The sequence below is a fragment of the Falco punctatus genome, assembly GCF_963210335.1.
Source record: "Falco punctatus genome assembly, chromosome: 8".
NCBI lineage: Eukaryota > Metazoa > Chordata > Aves > Falconiformes > Falconidae > Falco > Falco punctatus.
The window spans coordinates 38,748,002-38,768,483 of record NC_137588.1 but is presented as its reverse complement, the minus strand read 5'-3'; the positions used below and the strand labels follow the sequence as shown (position 1 = coordinate 38,768,483).

Here is a 20,482-nt window from a genome sequence, read left to right as displayed (position 1 = left end):
CAGAGGTCCTGGGGAGAGCTGAGCAAAACTCAGCTAAGCTTTGTTTGTGCAGTATTTCGAAAACAAGGGATTATAGGAATGGCAAATTACTAACTTTAGTAAACTATGTGTAGATCTATGTGTAACTAAGATTAAACTGTTATTTTCTTCTTCTTTTATAGGTGTGTGTACATATTTTAAAACTAGTTTAAAGGACAACTATTCAGGACATTTTTTCCAAAAAATAAGAACTGCTCCCAAAGGGATAAAAGAAGCAAAAATCCTTGATTTATTTGTGATAAGGCCTTTCAAAACTTCATTTTTTATGACTTGAAAAAAAAAAAAAAGAGATGTACACAACACTCCTAACCTCCTGTTATGACAGTTTATGTTTCCTATCCAGCTTATTTAACTCAAATGCCTGGGAAATAGACACAATTACCACCTTATGGAATGCTACTTAACTTTAAATGCTCCCTTCTGAATAGAAATCCACTTTATCTTCTCAGAGTTATTCCAGTTTCTCAGGAATTATTTCCTCTATAGGCTCCTGAAATGCTCTTGTTTCATCATTTAAAAATTTAAATTAACAATTGTTCAAAAATATCTTTTATTAGAACAAAGGCAATTCCCATACAGTGGATTCTGTTCACAAGAGCTTGTACAAAGGAGCTGCATACTATGCCCATATACAGCTTTAATCATTCACTCTTTCAGCTGTTATCAATTTAAAACCAATGAAACTCCCACACTGAGTCCATTTGAGCAGTCAATTTTAATATCTTGGGGCATCTGTAGTTATTCTGAATTGGCTGCAAAAGCAGAACTAACAAGTTAAGCTCTAACCATAAGTCTACATCAGGCTGGTAAACCATACATCAAACACAGACAGTTAGTCAATACTGTAGTATGAAAAACCAACAAGCATTTTTAAGAAGAGCAATATATTCATAATATGTTTGGTGGTATGGTTTACATTACACATCCCTGATATCTGCACATTAAACTTTCTATTTAAGATGGTGGGGTGTGTGACAGCTTTGCACATGGATATAAAATGAGACACCAGAAGAGGAGGGAATGGACATTCACAAGTTGTATAATATAAAATGATGATTACAGCTGCAATGAATTGCTCATTCTGGTAAGCTTCAAGTTTTCCCTGAGCCTGACAGAGCTACTTTTTTTGAGTAGCTCTCGCAGGCTGCAGCAAAGCCACTAATTCTGAGCTGCAGAAATCTAGTCTATGGGAGACAATACTTCTGGAAAAGAAACAATTAAAACAAAATCGCTAAAGCCACATCCTCACTGAGAATGTCATTGTTTAACTGTTCTTGGTGTACATGGATGAGATGTGGCTACACTTGGAAGGAGCTCATACTTCAGTGTTTTTTATTAAAAAACACAAGGAAGGGCATGGCTAATATTCCCAATTCTCAGGGAGAAGCTCAAATTCAGACATGAGAGAAGAAGGTATAATGGTGTCATTCCCAAGTTTTTAGAAACGGCAATTATATTTGCGTAATTCGGTGCCTTCCAGGAGTAGAGTTAACTCTGCTATGTATGGATTTGAACTGCAACTACCAGAGCTTTGAATCAACATCCAAGTTGTTTGTTTTCTTTGTATCTGTGTGAACGTTGGGAAGGAAAAGGGGGAGAGAGAACGAAAAGGCAAAATCAAAGAGGAATATACAGAGAGAGGGACAGAACAGTAGGCACCGCCGCAGCATTCAGCTTTTAGGAGGGTGAAGGGATGGGGTTGGAAAGGGCCATCTTCTGGAAAGTGACTTCTTCTAGCTGCTCAGTCTGGAGTCAGACATATTAAGTCAGACATTAAAATGATGCTGATCCCAGACTGAGGCTCCAAATAATGCCACAACGCTTTTACAGTAAGTGGGCCAGGTCCTCAGCTGACTGAAGTCAGCGGGGTTGTCAGTGGAGCTCCCCTGATTTATGCTAGCTGGGAATCTTGCCAGTCCTTTTAACTTGGAGATTTACTATATATCGTTGATCTGTGGTGGTCATCAATTTAAGAAAAAATTAAATTTGTGAACAGTTACTATTAAGTGGCATATGAGCTGCCAGATTTGTTTCACATTCTCAGAAAAAAGGGAAAATAGACAGTACTACAGACACTGGTGTCTTTTAAGAAATTATGGTAGATTACTGGGGAAAATAGCTCATTTGCATTCAAAGACAGTGAGTCTGCTATACCTCTCAAAACAGGTCTCCAAAAATGAAATGTTTTAAAATTATCTGAATTATTTCTGACTATCATGTCAAAGGAAAAAACATCGCTTTGTCCAGTGTTTGGCCATCCACAGGGTTTGGGAAACACTTCTGAATGTCCATGCGGTGGTCAAAGAAAGAAAGAAATACCCTTGTGACTCTCTGTCCCTGCAAGTCAAAGAAAACATTTCCTAACTTTCCCTAAGTTATTACGGGCACTAGATGATTTGCTAAATTCCTGCATCACCCAGAAGAATTCCAGAACACACCAAAGGTAGGTCTTGATCCACTTTTTTGGACTTCCCATGAGCATTGCACTTATCACATTAAACTCTTCCCAGGTCCACTGAGACATATGAGACAATAAAGATGTTTTCCCTTGTCTGGAGATAAAATGGTTGGTGATCTCTTTGCTGCTATCTGCACAACCACCAACATATGCTGAGCCCTGTTCTATAGGCTATCAAGCCAAATCACAGCTAGTTCCTTTCACTAGCAATTGAGTGGCTTTTATTTTCATCTTGAAACAGTTGTAACCATTCCAATTTTTATGCTGTTTTGGTTTTTGCCTTAACTTCACTTACAAAATAAATTCAGTGAAGTTCTTTCAGTATCTAGCTTTTGGGAAAGAAAAAGTCCACCCCCCAAAAAACCCAAGACTAATTTCTTGCCAGCTGCATAGCTGCATTTTCCTCATTTCCCACAGTGTCATTTATGTTAAGTTGTTACTCATGCTTTTTTTGCCATTTACTGAAAGTGTATTTTGTGATAGTTTTTTATCAACACAACCACCATAGCTTTAAAATCACAGTTTCACAGAAGTTTTTTGTTTTGGTTTGGGTTTTTTGTGGACTAGAAAGCCTCAGAAATCAGGAAGTTAGCAGACCAATATCAAGTTGAAGGTTGGCAATTCATTTTGGGTAATATTAAATCATGACAAAGCTCAAACATAAAGATCAGAGTTCAATTATAGACGATAAAGTAGTTTTAAAAGAGAAGATTTATATATTATTTTTCTAGCATATTACTGCAGATTCTGTAAATTCTGAGAATATTTCAGTCCCAAGGAACTGAGGACCCCTGCCCTTGCATATAAATTTGACCACAGTTATTCTCGAAATAACACAGTTAAAATGGCAGACCTGGAACATGGACCTTATTTACTGTTTCAAGGTTTGCATGTGTGTGTATAAATATGAACGTAAGCGTGCGCATAACCGCACACATGTTCCACAAACATACTGTATGACACACCATCTCAAAAATGGTTCACAATGCTTGTAGACCAAGGATATTTTGTGTAAGCATGAGTGAGATGGAAGGAGAAGGACTGACAAACCTCATTAAAGCTCTCGCTGGAGCATGAAAAACCCCAGTCACCAGCTCATTGCAATGAATGGAGCCAATGTGCTGTTCCCATTCTGGCCTCTTTCACGCAGAGGACTAGAAAGCAAATGGGACAGCGATGACAAAAATAACTTTTTGTCATGTAAAGTGTTGGCGCGTCTTCATTTTCAGCCCAACATGCAACTAACATTTACACGTTTGTCTGCTACATTCCCTCATCTGATTATTATCCTCCTACTTCTTATTCTTCTCATTTGTTAGCTACCTACTTTGTTTGCTACGTGGATATTTGCTACATTCTACATAAAAGAGTTATGTTAAGAGTTAAATGACAATCACAGAATTTCTAGATTTCCTGATAACATTGTTGGCAGAACAAAGTACCCCGGGAGATCAAACTGCTATTTAATTTTGAAGTCTGTATTTCCAAATTTGGTTAATGTGGAGAAATGTGTCAAGTCTTCTGGCCAAGTGTGTACACACCAGTGACTAAGCGCAGAACTGTGTTTAAGTGAACTTACCACCTTAAAATGTATTTACTCATGACTATAATTTACGTGTTAAATTTATTGGAGTTTTGGTTCCAATGTGACATACAATGTAAAAAATCAATATAGATTTGAGAGCTTTATAGTGCCCCTGGCAAATATGAATAGCACTTGATGAAAAGTGAAGGTTTTCACAGCACCTACAGTGCCACTGCATTGGAGTAATTAACACCACACGCTTCACAGATATTTATATCAATTCTTCGCTAGCACACAGAACAGCTCTTTGTCAGAAATTCGGTACTGAGATGTCCTGCAAGGCTTTAGACACACTTTTATTACGAGCCCCTATTTTAAGGGATTTGCAATTCTGACAGAAGTATTTCCCTATGGGATAAAAGTTAGTATGCATGTTCTCAGCGCTGGAGGAATTTTTTCTTGTAAAAATCAGTTAACATTTTTTCCCTTAAGAAACGAGCAAATAAATAGTTTTGAGAGGTTTCTGCAACCATTTAAGTCACCTTTAGAAAAATAAATAGATTCATCTTATAACACAAAATTTTGCAAGCTTCTACTTTTTAATCTGGATGGTTGCATTTTGTGATTTAAAAATATTTTAATATGAGCCTAGAAATTAACATTTAAAAGTGGTCTCTGTATAAGCACTGCAACTGCATTTTCATAACATTTTAACAGATTAAGGGATAAACTCTGGTGAAGACAATGAAGGAACCTTATCAAATGAGCATTTCGCATAGACTTACCGTAGACTGGAATTAAGCCGTGCTAACGAATCCTGCCTCATTTGCATGGCCAAAACCTAATCCTAATGAAACTTCATGGTAGATAACTAACATGTTTTCTTCACGGTAATATTAGTTTGGTAATAAAACTGTGCCGGGTAACGATTCAGAATAACTGTGTCACAAATCGTGCATCTTTGTGATCCATGGAAGAGCATCCCAGGTAGAACCAAGTTATGTTTATGAATCAAGAGCTTAATGCAACTGTAGCCAAACCCAAATTCATCTGGCTTTCCTAGAGAGATATATTAGAGGATGGATTTGAGTTATGTTAATGAATCTGGATTTATTAGCAGGGATCACATCTGATCCCTATGTAACACCACAGGAGATTCATCAGCCACACTTTATTAAACTAAAAAGAAACCCCTTAAATCCAGAAATTAAAAGACTATAAATTACTCCTCTATTACTGTAATAACTGAAACAAACTAACATGATGCATTCAAATCCCACTCTCAGCCCACAGAGTACTTCAAAGAGGCAAAACTCTCCGATGTATTGAAATCAGATACTACGAACATATGAGGACAGATCCTGAAAGTTTGTTGTGTGATTGTGCCCACCTTGCACACATCTATTTATGTATAAATGACATTTTCTTAAAGTTTCCGTGGCAGTTAGAAGCAGAAGCCCATCACTAAGGCACATCATGATTTCATCTAACGAAGGCTGCCTTGCAGTAAGCGACATTTCACTGAACATTTCTGCGCGCATCTAAAACATAAGAACTTAATTCATAAAATCTCCTCCTCTTCAGACACAGGCCCAGCTGGTGTTTAACTCTTGTGTCTGCTTTAGTTTTTCCTGGCTGGGGTCAATCTCTTGGCTCAAGACAGACAAGTTTAATACATGCTAGCAACACCCCTTGCCATTTTTTGACACACCACTGGAAAACTCACACTCCAGAGATTGACAGGGGCTGCTGGCAAAATGCCTCTTTCTAGTCAATTTGCATGTGCAGTTGTGGGTTTCACACATAATAATTTGGGAGTGCGTAAATTTTTAAAGCATTATTCCAGACAATATTTGAAAACATGGCTTTGCGTGATTATTAGTGGTCAGAATGCTACTGCCTTCAAGTTAACTACCAGTTTCTTTGCAAAATGTTTACTCCTTGGATAAACTAACAAACACATTTTATCAAAGAAATTTTTTAAGGATATGTGAAAGTGATGGCTGACCAACTTAGCAAGAAATTCGAGTAGGAAAAAAAAATCACAGATTCAAAGCATTGTTCACTGGCAGGTATTTTATATTGTTAAAAATGTATTTTGTCGGCAAGCTAGAAAAATAATGAGAGAAGACAGCAGAAAGTATTCCAGCCTATCCTAGAAAACAAATTAGTCAGCACAGCATCTGAAGTTCCTATTTTGGATTCTAAAGTATAAAACTGTTTCAACAGTCTTTTCTTAAAAAGAAATGGAGTTGTGCAGCATGTTGATCTGCAATGTGTCTGGTGAGTGCCCACATTAAATGGAGGGGCTTCTACCACATGTGTACCAAAGCAGAAAAATTGAAGGAGTAGCCAGATAGCACAAAGATAGGTGTAACCCTGTGTTGATTTTTTCTTTACAGTTCAGCAGGTAAGTTTTACAGTGTAAGCTACAGCAGTGAAACCCTATCTTTTTCCAACGCGCTTATTAACTGAGAATGAAAAAAATCATCAGTGAATTTTTACTTTTCACTCCAAAAAAGTACATAAGACTGAACACACCTTTAATAAGTCCCTTTTCTTGCAATGTTTTCAAGGAGGGTCTTCGGGAGATGAACTTCTTTAATCTGCTTTTAACTCGGTTTCTGTCATTTGTGTCAGAGGCACTGTAGTTCAGTCTGAAAACTAAAGGAAATCAAAAGAAAAAGCTTCAGTGAAACGGTATTTTTAAACTAATAGTAGCTTTCTCAAATATCCTTAGAAAATAATGGCCATAGCCACCCTAGTAAAATCATGTGGTAGGTCAGCAGCATAGCTGGTCGGCCAGTAGAAAACTTGTGGTTAATACTTTTGTGAATAAACACGATGAGTTCACAGTGCTGGTTGTTCACAGCATTGTATTATTTATTGCCCATAGGTATTTGAATGGTGACCAGTTTACTCATGAAATGTTCACAAATCTCACAAGTTTTACATGGATGATTTTTCAACTAAAATTCCGGGCTCAAAATGTGCTATGCACTATTAGCTGTATACTACTTGTTATGAGAAAGGACGGATGGTTACACCGCTAGTGAAGGACTGAATTCTCTTGCCAAGATGGATTAAGCGTTATATATATATTTAATGCAGTTATAGAAAACATGGCTATATGCCATGAAATGTGTGCAAGATGCATTAATTTATGGAAAGAAAAGTATTCCCGTCTTAATGATTCTATTTTATTATATTTAGGCATTTACCAAACTGAGAAACATTTTGAGCTCAATTTATTCCTGCTCTGTGTCAAAAAGACATAGAACCCAGCTGCAGAAAATCCCCTGGAGGAAGTTTCAAAGGCATAAATTTAACTTATTCTCTGCTGAGGTGCTCGCAGGGCACCATCATAGCTATCAAAACAGGCAGTATTTGTAGCAAGGAGAAACTCAGCATACCCCAAAAGCAGTGATGATGCTATGGGAAGACCTTCTCCAAAGGTTTCCCCGAACATGCAGATTTTTAAAAGTTTTCTAACAAATCACCTGAGCCTCACCACCCCCTTGAATAACCCGTGTCCTGTGTCCTGAGCTCTCTCTCACCCTGCGAATTCCCCAAATGCTGAGCAGAGCATAATGTGGCAGCTGGAGCTGCACAGCAAGGCCCTCCAGCTGAAGGAGGGGTGGGTTCTGATTTCTCAGGAAAGTAGATTTCCCTCTTCTCTTGATAATCAGTCAGTCAGTCAATCAATCAATCATCCACCCACCCATCCACCCACCAAAAGACAGCATTCTCCAGAAGCTGAACTTACAGGAGTTGGTTCATTGTCCCTTTGACAGAATTTCTAACCAGGACCCCAGATAATTTAGCTGCGGTTACAGAGGTGCTCCCTAATCTCACCTGTAATGCAGTGATCTTCATATAAAGGATCCAGGGAAAGAGAGAGAGCAAAAATAAAACTATGATTGATATGATTGGGCTATTTCATATCAAGAAGTTTTGCATAAGTTATAACCAGAACCAGAATGTTTAAAGGTGCACAATTATAAAACAATGGCAAGCTAAAATAACTGGTTAAGCTACAGTAACAACCCTGGAATATTGTGGTTTACATTACAAATCTGATTTTAACAGCCAAACTTATAAAATGGTTTACGCTTTGCTGTTGTCAAGGGAGAAAAACTTGCCAAATTGTTCATTTTAAGTAAATAGAACATAGCCAATTAAGGAAAGCAATATTTAAACACATGCCTACACTGATCAGAGCATAGTTTGCTTCTGATTTCACTACTGATTTTAACAGAAGAGTGCTCCATTTTCCCACAGCACTAAAATGACCCCACACATACTTCCACAAACTAGTAATCACACAGGACAAATAAAAGGACACTTTACTGGAAAATACACAGCTTGGTACAATAATCCATCACTTATGAAAAATAGAAATCACATTTTTTAATGGTAGCATTCTTGGAGTGATGTATCATAGAATATGAAGATTAGCATTCAATTGATGGTTGGTGCTTTTTTAACATTATAGTGCAGGACTTTTTGTTCAAAATTGAGCAATCCTTGGCAGGGACAAGCTAAAATTCCAAGTCACTTGGCTGTGCTATAAAAAGAACAACAAATGGATGTTTCTAATTCTGCATCTTAATGGTGCTTCGAAACAGTGAAGTGAATTGTATTTCATCTGGGGACTCTCTTGTTGCTGAGGGTCATTCTGTCCATAGCAATTCATATTTAGGTTTGCTTTTTCCTGACTTACAGTGAAGCTTCCCCAGTGCAAATGATGCAGGAGTGAAAACATCTCTGAAGTCACTTGAGATGCCTGCCACACTTCGTGGCCTGCGGGACTCTGAGGCGTGTTATGCCCACTTGAGCTACACATTTAGCTCTGAGTATACCCCAGCTTTATTAAGATATTCTAACTGAAGTGAACGTGGGCATACTGTGAACGGTGGGGTAGCAGTGTAAAGGTCCTCTGTTTAGAAAGATACATTAACCCAGCTGGAAGTTTCATACCTGAAACAGCAATTATGGTGTTAAAACTACATCTAGAGGTAGGAATAATTATTGTCAGGGATACTTTTGTGTGTTCTAGGTTGAGTTGTATAGCTCATGGTTAAAACCAGCAGTAAAGCTGATGTTGATGAATTTCTTATTTTATTCTATTAAACATGGGTGAGTCACCAGAGGGAAACTCCAAGCCTCTCAGAAATTCAAGGGTTTAGATAGCATGTTCCAAAACCAAGCTCAGCCAGAAATATTCTTGTTGGGATCTCATTTAGAAGTATTCTTTCTCTTGCCAAACCATTCTTCTCGCGATATCCCCACATTAAAATGACCTTGCTATTATATTTGGAAATACAAAGAGGACCAAATGTTACTTCCAAGAGGGAAAGAGAAAAAAAGAAAAAAAAAAAGAGTGAGTTATAAAACTAAAAAAACACAACAAATATTTTTTTGGAATACCTTCCTTTTAAAATTTTAGGTTCTGGATTTGGCCAGAAAAATCCTAAATGAAAGAGAGCTGGCAAACGTTAAACAACACAAAAAGTGGAAAGCAGTTCCATACAGAAGTAAAACAGGATACTTAAGGACCCAAGTATAAATTAATAGGAAGTAAAACCTACTGCTTGTTCTGCTGTCTCTTCCCTGGCATAAACTGTATAGGTGTGCCATTTGATTCCTTGTACTGAATAAACTCATATCCTGTTTCTGAAGATGCTCACACTGGCATATCCACATAAATGCTTCAATACCGACACAGACCAGAAGGGTACTGCCCTTCCCTTGGCACAGACTCTTAGATTGAGTATTTCTTCTATTGCACTAAAAGCTTCTGTGACAGAAAAAGGAAACACATGCTTGCTCTTGTTGGGCCAGTGGCCATTAGAGTACACAGAGATGGGAACACAACAAAGTCCACTATTATGCTAAATTTCTTCTGCTAGTGCAAAAGGGTACAAGGACATTTCAACCCAACAGCAAAAATATAACCTGAATACTGGCTGACTTTCACTACTGGCTGGAAAAAAAGTTGTACCCTCAGATCTGGAAAAGCATTTCTGGATGACTTTGGTCACTTTATTAGGTCTCTATTCCACAGGTGGAAAAGAGATGAAGAGACAAATGGGGTGTGTGTGTGTGTGTGTGTGTGTGTGTGGGGTGGGGTGAAAGTCAAGACCTTTACCTCAAACAGTTTGTTCCACAATTAAGATACATGAAATCACAACATCTTATCACATCAGGGAAGTGTAATATAGATTGGGTACAAAAAAGAAAATAGTATGAACACATTGTTAGACTTAAAAGAAAGAACATATCTTTGGCTCTTAATGTTGGGCAGCACTGTACTAACATTAGCTGAATTAGGGAGGATAGCTTAGGCTAAATTCTCTGGAAAAGAATTCCACCAAGAAAAAACTGACCAGTCTGTCTTGGGGCCTGTGTAAGTCTTCTGAATACTTATTCAACACGACAACTCTAGCCTGAATGTCCCTAATAACACATAAATATAACAGGAGTATCATGTAAAACCGCAAACTAAAGGCTGTAAAAGGGGTTTTGCACAAGAAAACAGGTGGAAGGAATGAATTAATGCATTACCTCCAAATCACACAGTTCTGCAGAAGTAGTTCTGTCAGAGTCAATGGAAGTTTTGAGATATACAAATAGGGAATCACCTGCTATATTTTCATACACTATATTGTATATATGATGCAATGAGAGTAAACGTAATTTAAGCAGGGTTAAGCAGTGGCTAACATATTTGCAAGGTGAAGGTGCAAAAACTTTTCTCTGTTTTTTTTGCATGAGCACGACTTAAAGAACCAGATAAGGCTCTACCTTTTTCAGAGCAACAATCACATTTTTATGTGATTACTTCCTGTGAATTTAGTCATGTACCTAGACAATATATTTCAGACTGTTTTTCCTGGGTGTGATGTTCTGGGCAGAGCCTGAATGGTTCAGGAAGTAAAATGTTTTAATATGTTCTAAACAGCTCCATGTTTTATTGGCAAGATTTGGAACTCCATGTAGCAGGATCTGACATTCTTTCCAATGCCTTTAATTTCAGTCTTAATTTACAAAACATTTATACATAATCCCAAGGGTCTACCTATGATTAATTCCTGCCAGGTACAGTGTATCTGAACACTTCTAACGTGTTGAAAGCATTGGTTTTTGAAGAACTATCCATTAATGACTTTCTGAACTGTGACAATGGATATTGACAGTGCTTGTCAGACTAAAGCACTATTGATTGTCTCATATCATGTGTATTGCAAAACCAATTTCTTCCAAGTACCTCTTCCTAACTGAAATACATTATTATGATACCTATCTGTTTAATATAACACCCAAAATTATAGTATGTAATTCATTTGGATGGAAAGGGCTGATAGAGAAGGAAGAGCTGCAGTGGGACTGGATAAAGCTTTAAGAGTTTCAAAGAGCTTTGTATTCTTACTTTCTCTTCCATTAGCCTTGTTCTGCAGGAAAAAAACCCACAACTACTCTGGGCCATGCAAATTTTTTTGTAATACTCTTGAGGACTTTAAAATTCCAAGAAGTTCTTAGAAACAGAGGTGACTTGTAGTATAATGATAACACTTATAAACTGAGATTTAGTAGTTCTTTCCCAAGGAATACAGAAAGTGACAAGCTTGGCCATTCAAAATACAGTATCTACTGATGAAAATCTTAGCTGCAACTTTATTCAAATACATATAAACAGATCCATGGGTTTAACTGTGATCTCTGATGTCTTAAAATAATCATTTTTTTATGTGTTTCACAGACTCACATCCAGAGTCTTCAGCAGCATCATGCAGGACTGAATCAAAGCTGAGATGGTAAAAGGGGAGGCAGAAGTAGGTCTCTATGACTTTGAATAATGAAAGTGCCAGTCTAACAGCAGTGCTGTCACATATGTGCAAAAATATTAATTTAAAGAAATTAATTAGTTAATTAATTTCAAGTAATGGGAATGCTTAATTGCTAAGTGTCTCATCCTTCTGAAGAAATGTATCTTAACATGCAGAGGCGTGTGACTATGCCTACGTTCCAGGAGACACTGTAATTTAAGAATATATAATGAGTCATGACTTCAAGTTTTATTGGGTTTCACTGGAATTCAGAATCCAAAATTTCTTCAGAATTTTTTGGCCTGCAGCAGATGTGAAACTACTGCTAGTCCTTTACAGAAGGAGCAGCATGCATTATTGCTCGTATAAATGGCCAGATTTTCAAGCAGCACCAAAGTTTTGAGAGTGACAAAACCAAGTCCCTGCCTCCTTCCTTTTCTTTGTGATGCTCCAAGATGGAGTCAATAAAGTCTGTTCACTAAGGATAAAGAATTCATTCACCTAGTTTATTGAGCAAATGACTCTTGTCAGTCATCCTATTTTATCCCCTAGTGAAATTCCTGGGCAGGTCTCATGAGTTGTCCCCACACTATAATTACTCTATCTTTTTTATAAAAGAGTAAAATGAGAGGCAGATACATGGTCTGCTTAAAGGCACTACACAAATGATTGGTTGGAAAAATGCAGGAATCAGACATTACCCCTAATTCCTATGATTATGATAAGCTTTAAAATTACATATTTTTATAATTACAGAGCATAGACCCAGGAACTGACGCACCAGGTGACACAACAGGGACCACCAGCCAGAAGATGCTTGGAAGATTTTGGTTGCATGGGCAACAAAGGACATGAAGTCATTCAGTTTTATGATCTTAAAACAGGTATTTGCCACAGCAAGTATGTCAGCATTTAAAAATGTTTATGGAGCAAGCCTGGAAATAAACAATAAGGAAAAGAAAACAGTGATTATATAGCACAAATAACTTTTCTGTAATATGACAGCCTAACAACTTAAGTGCTCAGTAGTGTCATTACACTTTGTGAAATTTGTGTGCATTAGCAGTAAAGATTGAATAATATGACTGTATAATTAATATTTTGCATCATGCCTTTATGCATATAAACTTTAAAAAAAATTTGTCCCCCACTAATAACAAATGGAAATAAATGAATAGTGTGTTAAATAGCACTACACACTTACACCGTGAAACAAATGGGCACTCCCCACACAGCTTTTCTCGGTGGTATTTGTACCATAAATATTTCAAAATGTAAAGCAATATTTCTGAGAATGTGTCAGATTTGTAATGGGAGATCATACCAAACTAACCTGATATCTTTCTTTAATAAAATAAGTAGAGGTTTATAGAAAAGAAAAATACAATAGACCAAATCTATCTGGACCTTAGTTGTGCATTTGATATGATGCCAAATGGGAAATTATTAGTTAAACTAGAGAAGATGTAGAGAATTAAAACAATAACTGTGAAGTGACTAAATAAGGTATTAAACAAGTTTTGTTGAAAGGAGGACTACCGTATTGAAGGAAAGCTACCAGTGCAAGTCCTTAAATATTCTTGGAACAGATCTCGGCGTTTTTGTTAATGACTTCAACAGAAAAAGTAGGAGCATTCAAAAAATACTTGTTGGTGACTCAAGGCCAGGAAGCATCACCAGCTGAGACAAGAATCAGGATATCAGACAAAAATGTAGTGACTTGGAGACTGAAGCTGAAGAAAACAGATTAGACCTAATACTACCGAATGCATGGTTAGAGAAGGATTAATACAAATACTTTTCTCTCCTGAGTGTGCAACCTTGGACATCTGTGTGTGAGGTGGAAATGCATGCCAGAAGAGGTGCAGGCAGGGGCGATATGAAGCGCCAGGAGAATGGGGCTGCTGAGCTTTGGAAAGCAGGAGGGGAGCTTGACATGCCTGGCCAGCTAGCAAATTGCTGGGAAAGGCTGCGATTGTTCTCCATGAATTTGCTGGTGGGGGTGGGAAAAGGAGCAGGAGAGGAGAAGAGGACAGCAGGGAGGGAGAAGAGCTGTTTAAAGCAAAGAACAATGTTGGCACAAGAATAAATGAGTATGAACTGGCCGTAATAAGAAGTTCTAAAACACCCTTTCAAAGAAGTCGTGGTGGCAAATAAAACTAAAGGAATTTAAGATGAGGCTTAATAAATTTATGAAAGGGGACACAGAACACGGTAACTTTTGACAGGAGGGACTGGACTGTATCACCCAGGACACGCCAAGCCTTTCTTTCCACAATTTTTTTTTTGGTATTGTCACAATATTAGAAATGCTACACACACTTCACTTGAATATAAAAACCACACTGCCAGAAATCAATGAGCTCGTTTTATTCATACAGTATGACCAGTTTATGTTCATCTAATGTAAAACATGTGGGACTTGGATGAAATCTGCTGCAGTACACAAAGTTAGAGTATTCAGGCTCTAGGAAGCAAGAGTACAGCGTGCTTGGGAAGGGGAAACGGGTCTCCCCAAGCTCATGTCAGAGATTAGGACCCTTGACACAGTCCCTCCTCCAAAAGTAGTTGCAACTCTTTATCCCCCTGGAACTGAGGAGGGTAGTTCTGTACGAGCACAAATTTCCAGTGACTTGTCTCACCTCGACCCTCCTTCAGTAGATGTTTTCTGAAAATTCTCGGGTAAAGAGTGATCTAATTACAGATTAATCTGTGTAAAAAGCAGGAGCATGATGGAGGAGCTTTTTGCATTTGGTGTACTTCTCTCCTTAGAGAAGGTTGCTAAAATTCCCAGGAAAATAATAACTTGGATTGTCTAACACATAGGACTGGAATAGTGGTCCTTGCCCTTCACTACCTGGGTGACTCAGCGCTGCCCTGTTCCAGGGTTTTTAGCCATACAGTCTCATCCCACTCATATAAGACATGATAGTTAGTTATGGGAAAACCAGCAATATTTGAATTAATGACTTTTGAGGTTGACATAGATAATATAAAAATATTATTTAAGCAGACTTCCCAAAATAAAGTAAACACATAATTAAAGGTTGAGGAAGACAGGGCAGGGAACTGAGGAGTATCTCCAGATCAAGTTGAACAAGTAATTTACAAGTAACGCATTCAGGGCTTTTTAAGAATATGCAGGGGTTTTTTTCATCTGTTGTGGAATAGATGCCAATAACTTTCAAGTCTTTAAGGTTACCTCCTGACTGAGTCGGTCTGAACAAGCCCCTTTTCAACCATTTGCAAATAATATGAATAGTCATCGCTTATACTAAATTGCTCTGACAAAAGGACAAGAATATTATACAGCTGATTTTTCTACCAGGAGCACCAGATAGATTGTTATGCCAAAAGAAAACCTTCCTGAGTGGCTGGGTACTGCCAGTCATGTGTGCACTTCTAACTTCAAACTTACATATAATCCTGTCTTATGCTTTGGAAAACAAATTACCTGTAGAGAACAAGGGCAATTGATTATTAGTATTATTAGCATTTGTATCACCCTTGTTAAAAGTCATACAAATAATTCACATGTTTAAATTCAGATATGTGCTTGGATACCTTGTTAAACCTTTTATTCAGATACAGTCTTATGAGACTTTTACAGAAAGAATGTCATACTAAAGAATTTTCTTTTTATTGAAACTGTTATCAATTACATTTTATACTTCTAAATTCAAAAAGTAAATTATTTGTAAATTTAATTTTATTCCCATTGCACTCAACCCCCAATTATATTCATAACCTTATGGGTTTTGACCCAGTGATGAACTTCTAATGCTTCTCATACAATAAAGGATAGAATTAATTTGTAGTGCATAGGTTATGAAAACCAACATGATAAAATTATTTCCAATGAGAAACAGTAGTGATAATCATCTGTATATTTGTTGTTTTGAACCACAAGTTCCAGCGTATTTTTCTCTTTTAATACAGCAAGTTTAGTATTTCCCAGTGAATGTAGATGTGATAGTTTATAAAGGAGAAAGGCACAGCTGTTATCTTTAAGGTAATCAAAAAATATCTAGCCAAAGATCTGAAATCCATTTGCTCTACTCTGTTTATATGTTGAATCTACTTTATCAAATTATCTCCACCTCAATTAAATCATTAGAGTAAGTATAACTGAAGAAAAGTTCACCCATGAGCTCATTTTTAAAAATAACAAGTCAACATATTTAAGAATCCTTTTTACTTCTTACCTTACGTGGAAGTTCTGGTGGGAATCTCCAGCATCTATAGTCACATAAATCTAAACCTTAGGCAAAGTGACCTTTACTGCCATCAACTTCATCTTGTGTTTCTATGGAAATTATTTCCGTTTGTTAAAACACAATTGATTGTCAAACTTTTCAGCAGTTGCAGCTCTCTGCTTACAAGGTAGTGTCAGAGTTGCACCGCGAGGCCACGGGAAAGACTGCCACTGAAGGTGCTTTAGGAGCTGTGTAAAAGAAACATCAAAACGCAAAGCAGACCAAAAGGAGACTATAGCTTTTGTGTGAGCCTCCCCTATAGAGGCTGTTGGTGGGAGAAGGTGCCTTCTGAGGTGTCCTATGGATCAGCCTCTTTCTTGAACTGAGTTAGTGTGATTACAGGAGGAAAAGAAAAGCCCAGAGCGAAGCTGCCGGTATCTTTAGCCACGCGTTATAACAGTTTATGTTATAAATTTGACTGCTTGCCCTGAAAGCTCTGATCCCAGTGTATTTAAGTAAGGCGTGGGCTTTTTTAGCCTTGACTTTGTCAGAAGTTGGTCTTCTAATAAAGATCAGGTCATACAGTTCAGTCGTGTGACTAGAAACTATAGCTAGAAACTATTCATTGCCTTCTCTCTCCCTGGTGGTACGGAGTGCAGCGCTGGGCAGGGGCAGGGTGTCCAGCAGCAATGGCTCTGGCTCCCTGCTGCGCCCACCTGCTCTCCCTCCCATCTGACGGTGGTGCCTTCTCACTGCACGGGCAGCACCAGGGCAAGATCTGGGTCGGTACGACTAAGATATGAGTCTGAAGAGGACACAAAGACACGGTTATCCGAAGGCATGAGCATCTGGGGTGCCAGAAATGAGCATTTCCTACACTCCTAGTGCAGCGGGTTTGCTGCAGCAGTAGCTGGGAGCCCAAGTTTGCCTGTTCCTTGTGTAGGGGCTCGGAGGGGGAGACCTCCAGAGACACTTGCAAGGCATGCGGTGACATTCAGTACTTCATTCAGTCTCCAGAACAGCTGCGCTGGAGCAAGCTGCCTGAGTAGGCAAATTATTACTATATATCAAAATTTTCCCTGAAATAAAATCAGGCCACTCATCACAACAACTTCAGTTGAGACACTTCAGTCAGCTACATGTAGGGTTTGCATGGGTGCACTGACTCTATGTTTGACCAGCCATGGTTAAAATTCAGGCAAAATGTTAAAAAGATACAATAGAAGACTGTTTTAGCTTTAAAATTAATGTTCCAGCTGACAAACTGCACAGGGGCTTAACCTACTTTAGAACATATTTAATAGCATAATTTAGTCTCTAAAAAGAAAAGCAAAATAACTAATGATGGACAAATTTAGAGGTCGAATCTAGTTCAGATAAACATTCAAAAGTTCAGATGTTTAACCAAACCTTATCTTGTCCATGAAAAGCCTCAACTGAAGAGCTCTATCAAATATAAGCAAAGCACAGAAGATTGTGGAAACTTTTCCTTACACAAGGAAAACTGTTATCAGGAACCAGCACCTTATTGCAACACTCACGTGTTAAGCAGTTAAGCGTCAAAGCAAAAGCAAAACATTTTCAAAAAACTGCTTCATGGAAGTAGTAGTATTTGGATGAAATCCAATACAGAGCAAAGAAAAGAATATTAAGAGGAAAGATAATACAAATGCAATTAGACTATCAACCAATAAAACTTAATCTATGTTTGATAGTTGAAACCTTCCAAGCTTAGAGAGAATAAGGAAACTGGAGATCAGAGGACTCTGTCTTTTGAAGTCTTGCTGTCCAGATCCAGGGGACCATTAACCAGCTGAGTATTGTAAAGCCATTATGAATATTCTGTCACTGAATTAGAAAGCTTTATTATTATGAATGACCTGTAACTTGAGCAGGGACAGCTACAGATGAATTCCAAGTAAACAATTGTTTGGAAAAGGTGAAGTCTGCTAACTTAGTTTGCTGGACAAAAACCCACAAAATAAAATATGTGTTCTCAAAGAACATTTTCATTGTGGGTTATTAATAACAGAAAGTATAACTCTAATGGATCCACTCCATCCTTGCATTCACCAATTACAAATTATTTTTTAAAAAGTGTACTAGATGAGATGAGACCACTGCTGTGTCTTGCCTGGCGCTGTTTCTCATTCAGCAGGAAATATTTGCTACAGCACCCCAGAGGAAACAAAACTCAGACAAATGATGCAGCGAACTAATGGTGCTTCAGGATCCTTCCATTTTCTTTCCCCACGTCACCGCTTTGACTCCTCTCTGTTTAAGCCTGTCCCTCACCTTTTCTTCTGTCTCCATACTTCCCATCACTTGGACAATGAACAGAAAAAAATTACTTTTCTCATAACTGAAGCCCAAATTCAAACTATCAGATGCCCCAAATCTGTAACCTAGCAAGAGATTTTTTTAAGAAAGGCTTAAACTTTTAGTCCAAAAGTGGCTAATGTGTAACTTAGATTAGAGCAAAGTTGCAACAATAAATCAAGTATCCCACTATTTGTGCCTTAATATCAGTACTAGCCTTGACCAACCATAATCAATGATCTTCAGATAACATTGAATAACAATTCAGGCTTTACAGTGTTTTCAGTATATCTGCATTAATTTTTAGTTCTATCTTTTGATATTCATTCAAACACATGCACTGAAATACCTTCGTATGAAGACAGGAAGGCAGGAGCATTATTATTGAACCCTAAAATAATAATCTTTAGCTTTACATAGACAAGAATGATACTACACACACGTTTTCACACAAAGTATATACAAAGCTTATTTTTCCAGGAGCAGAACTTCTTAACTTCTTGGAAACCATAGCAATGAGACAAAGATTTTGGTTTAAGAAAATGTATCTACAGTTCCTACAGAGGACAAAGAATGATTTTGAGATCATCACCTGCACTGCTTAAATTCCAGCCAACTTTCTGGTCCTTCCAGCTATCTCTTGCCAAGACAAAACCTGGGTGCTGTTCAGGAGCCAGTTTACTCCAGAGAATCCTCCCAAAAGGTGTTATGAACAAGACAACACCAAGTTCCTTTGCCTTTGCTTTTTCTCTGTCCTTTAACTGTTATCCCAGAAGTCATTTTACCTTCAGCGTAATATTGCACGTCTACATATCAGACATATTCACTACAGTGTTTTAAAAGCACCAGGCTGGTGGGATGCATATAACCGTCAGTTTGTATCAGACACACACATTAACAACACCAGGCATCACAAGATGACTGGAGAAGATCTGAGGAAAAGCTTTTTCTGAACATGACACAGCCAGGCTGTCCTGGGAAGAGCAAGCGCGGAGCGATGTGGACGCAAGCCACATGTTCTTGCACCTTCGATGAAGTGTTTTTTTATAGATATGCCCCAAGCTAAAGTTTAACTTGCTCTGATTTATATTTTTGCACCTCAAAGCCTGCTAAATGGAAAATGAGCCAATCTACATCTGGCTGCTCTCCTTTTTTGACCTGCCTACCACTGGATTCCTTCCCTTAGGCTCTGGGTCCTTGGACTGGAGTATTACCAACTTCAACAAAAATGATTACAAAATGTACTATCAATATGTCTGCAACATACATGCACAATAATTTCACGGTAAGCCTATTTCTCTCCAAGTTGTTGTTGTTGTTGGGTTTTTAAATGTATTAGCATTGGATTATATGAAATTGTTTTAATTTCATGTATTTTAAATGTAGTATTTGGAAAGAGTCGCTGGCTTTTAAAAGAATGTTACTTTTCTGTATAAATTGAACACCTTAAAAATTAATTGCAAAAACTGTTATCACATATAGGAACACATTTTATATGCTAGAAAAAGGCTTAAGGCAGGCTTACTCTTTGGTTTTCACGGAGAAGGCGTTGGTTGTAAAAGACTGAAGGACAGCAGGGTGTACGTGTTCTGATGGTTTACTTTTTGTCTCTAAAAAAGTGGTCATGAAACAGGTAAATACAAACCCTAGACTATATCAGGTGAGCCATTTCCATATGGAAGAGTGAATTCCACCTCCCACAGCTGTGGGAATACCTTGCCTTGAATACCCATGTGCAAGAAATACCACCTGAAAGTGGGGCGGGTTCAGAGAAGGGCTGTCTGAGATGGTCAGGGAAAAGAGCAGCAGCCTATCATGGGAAAGGCAACTACAAATCTTGGCTGGCTTAGTCTACCAAACCAAGCAGGAGAAGGAATAAGACTGCTGTCTGTAACTCTATTTGTAGCGGTACACCTGAGACAGAAAAGAACTGCTGAAAATAAAGAGCTAGCTGAATGCTGACACAAGAACACATTGGTACCACAAGTCCATTTAGGCTGAAAATTAGAATGCTTTCAGCTTGAAAACTGAAGTTTTGGAACCTTCTTCCAGCCTGAGCTGAGGGGCAAAAGCATTACTACTGAATTTCATTAATTATGAAAGGAATCAAATGAGG

The 20,482-nt window shown here is 37.9% G+C and overlaps 1 protein-coding gene across 4 annotated transcripts in view; it reads right to left on the bottom strand.

The window, feature by feature from the left end:
• The window catches only part of ARHGAP15 (Rho GTPase activating protein 15), a 333,073-nt gene that overhangs the window by 132,923 nt on the left and 179,668 nt on the right, over nt 1–20,482 (bottom strand). For all 4 annotated transcript variants that reach the window (XM_080399695.1, XM_080399693.1, XM_080399696.1 and 1 more), the window contains one exon: nt 6,564–6,686. In XM_080399695.1, coding sequence (XP_080255821.1) covers nt 6,564–6,686 — 123 coding nt within the window. The remainder of the gene's footprint in view (nt 1–6,563; nt 6,687–20,482) is intronic.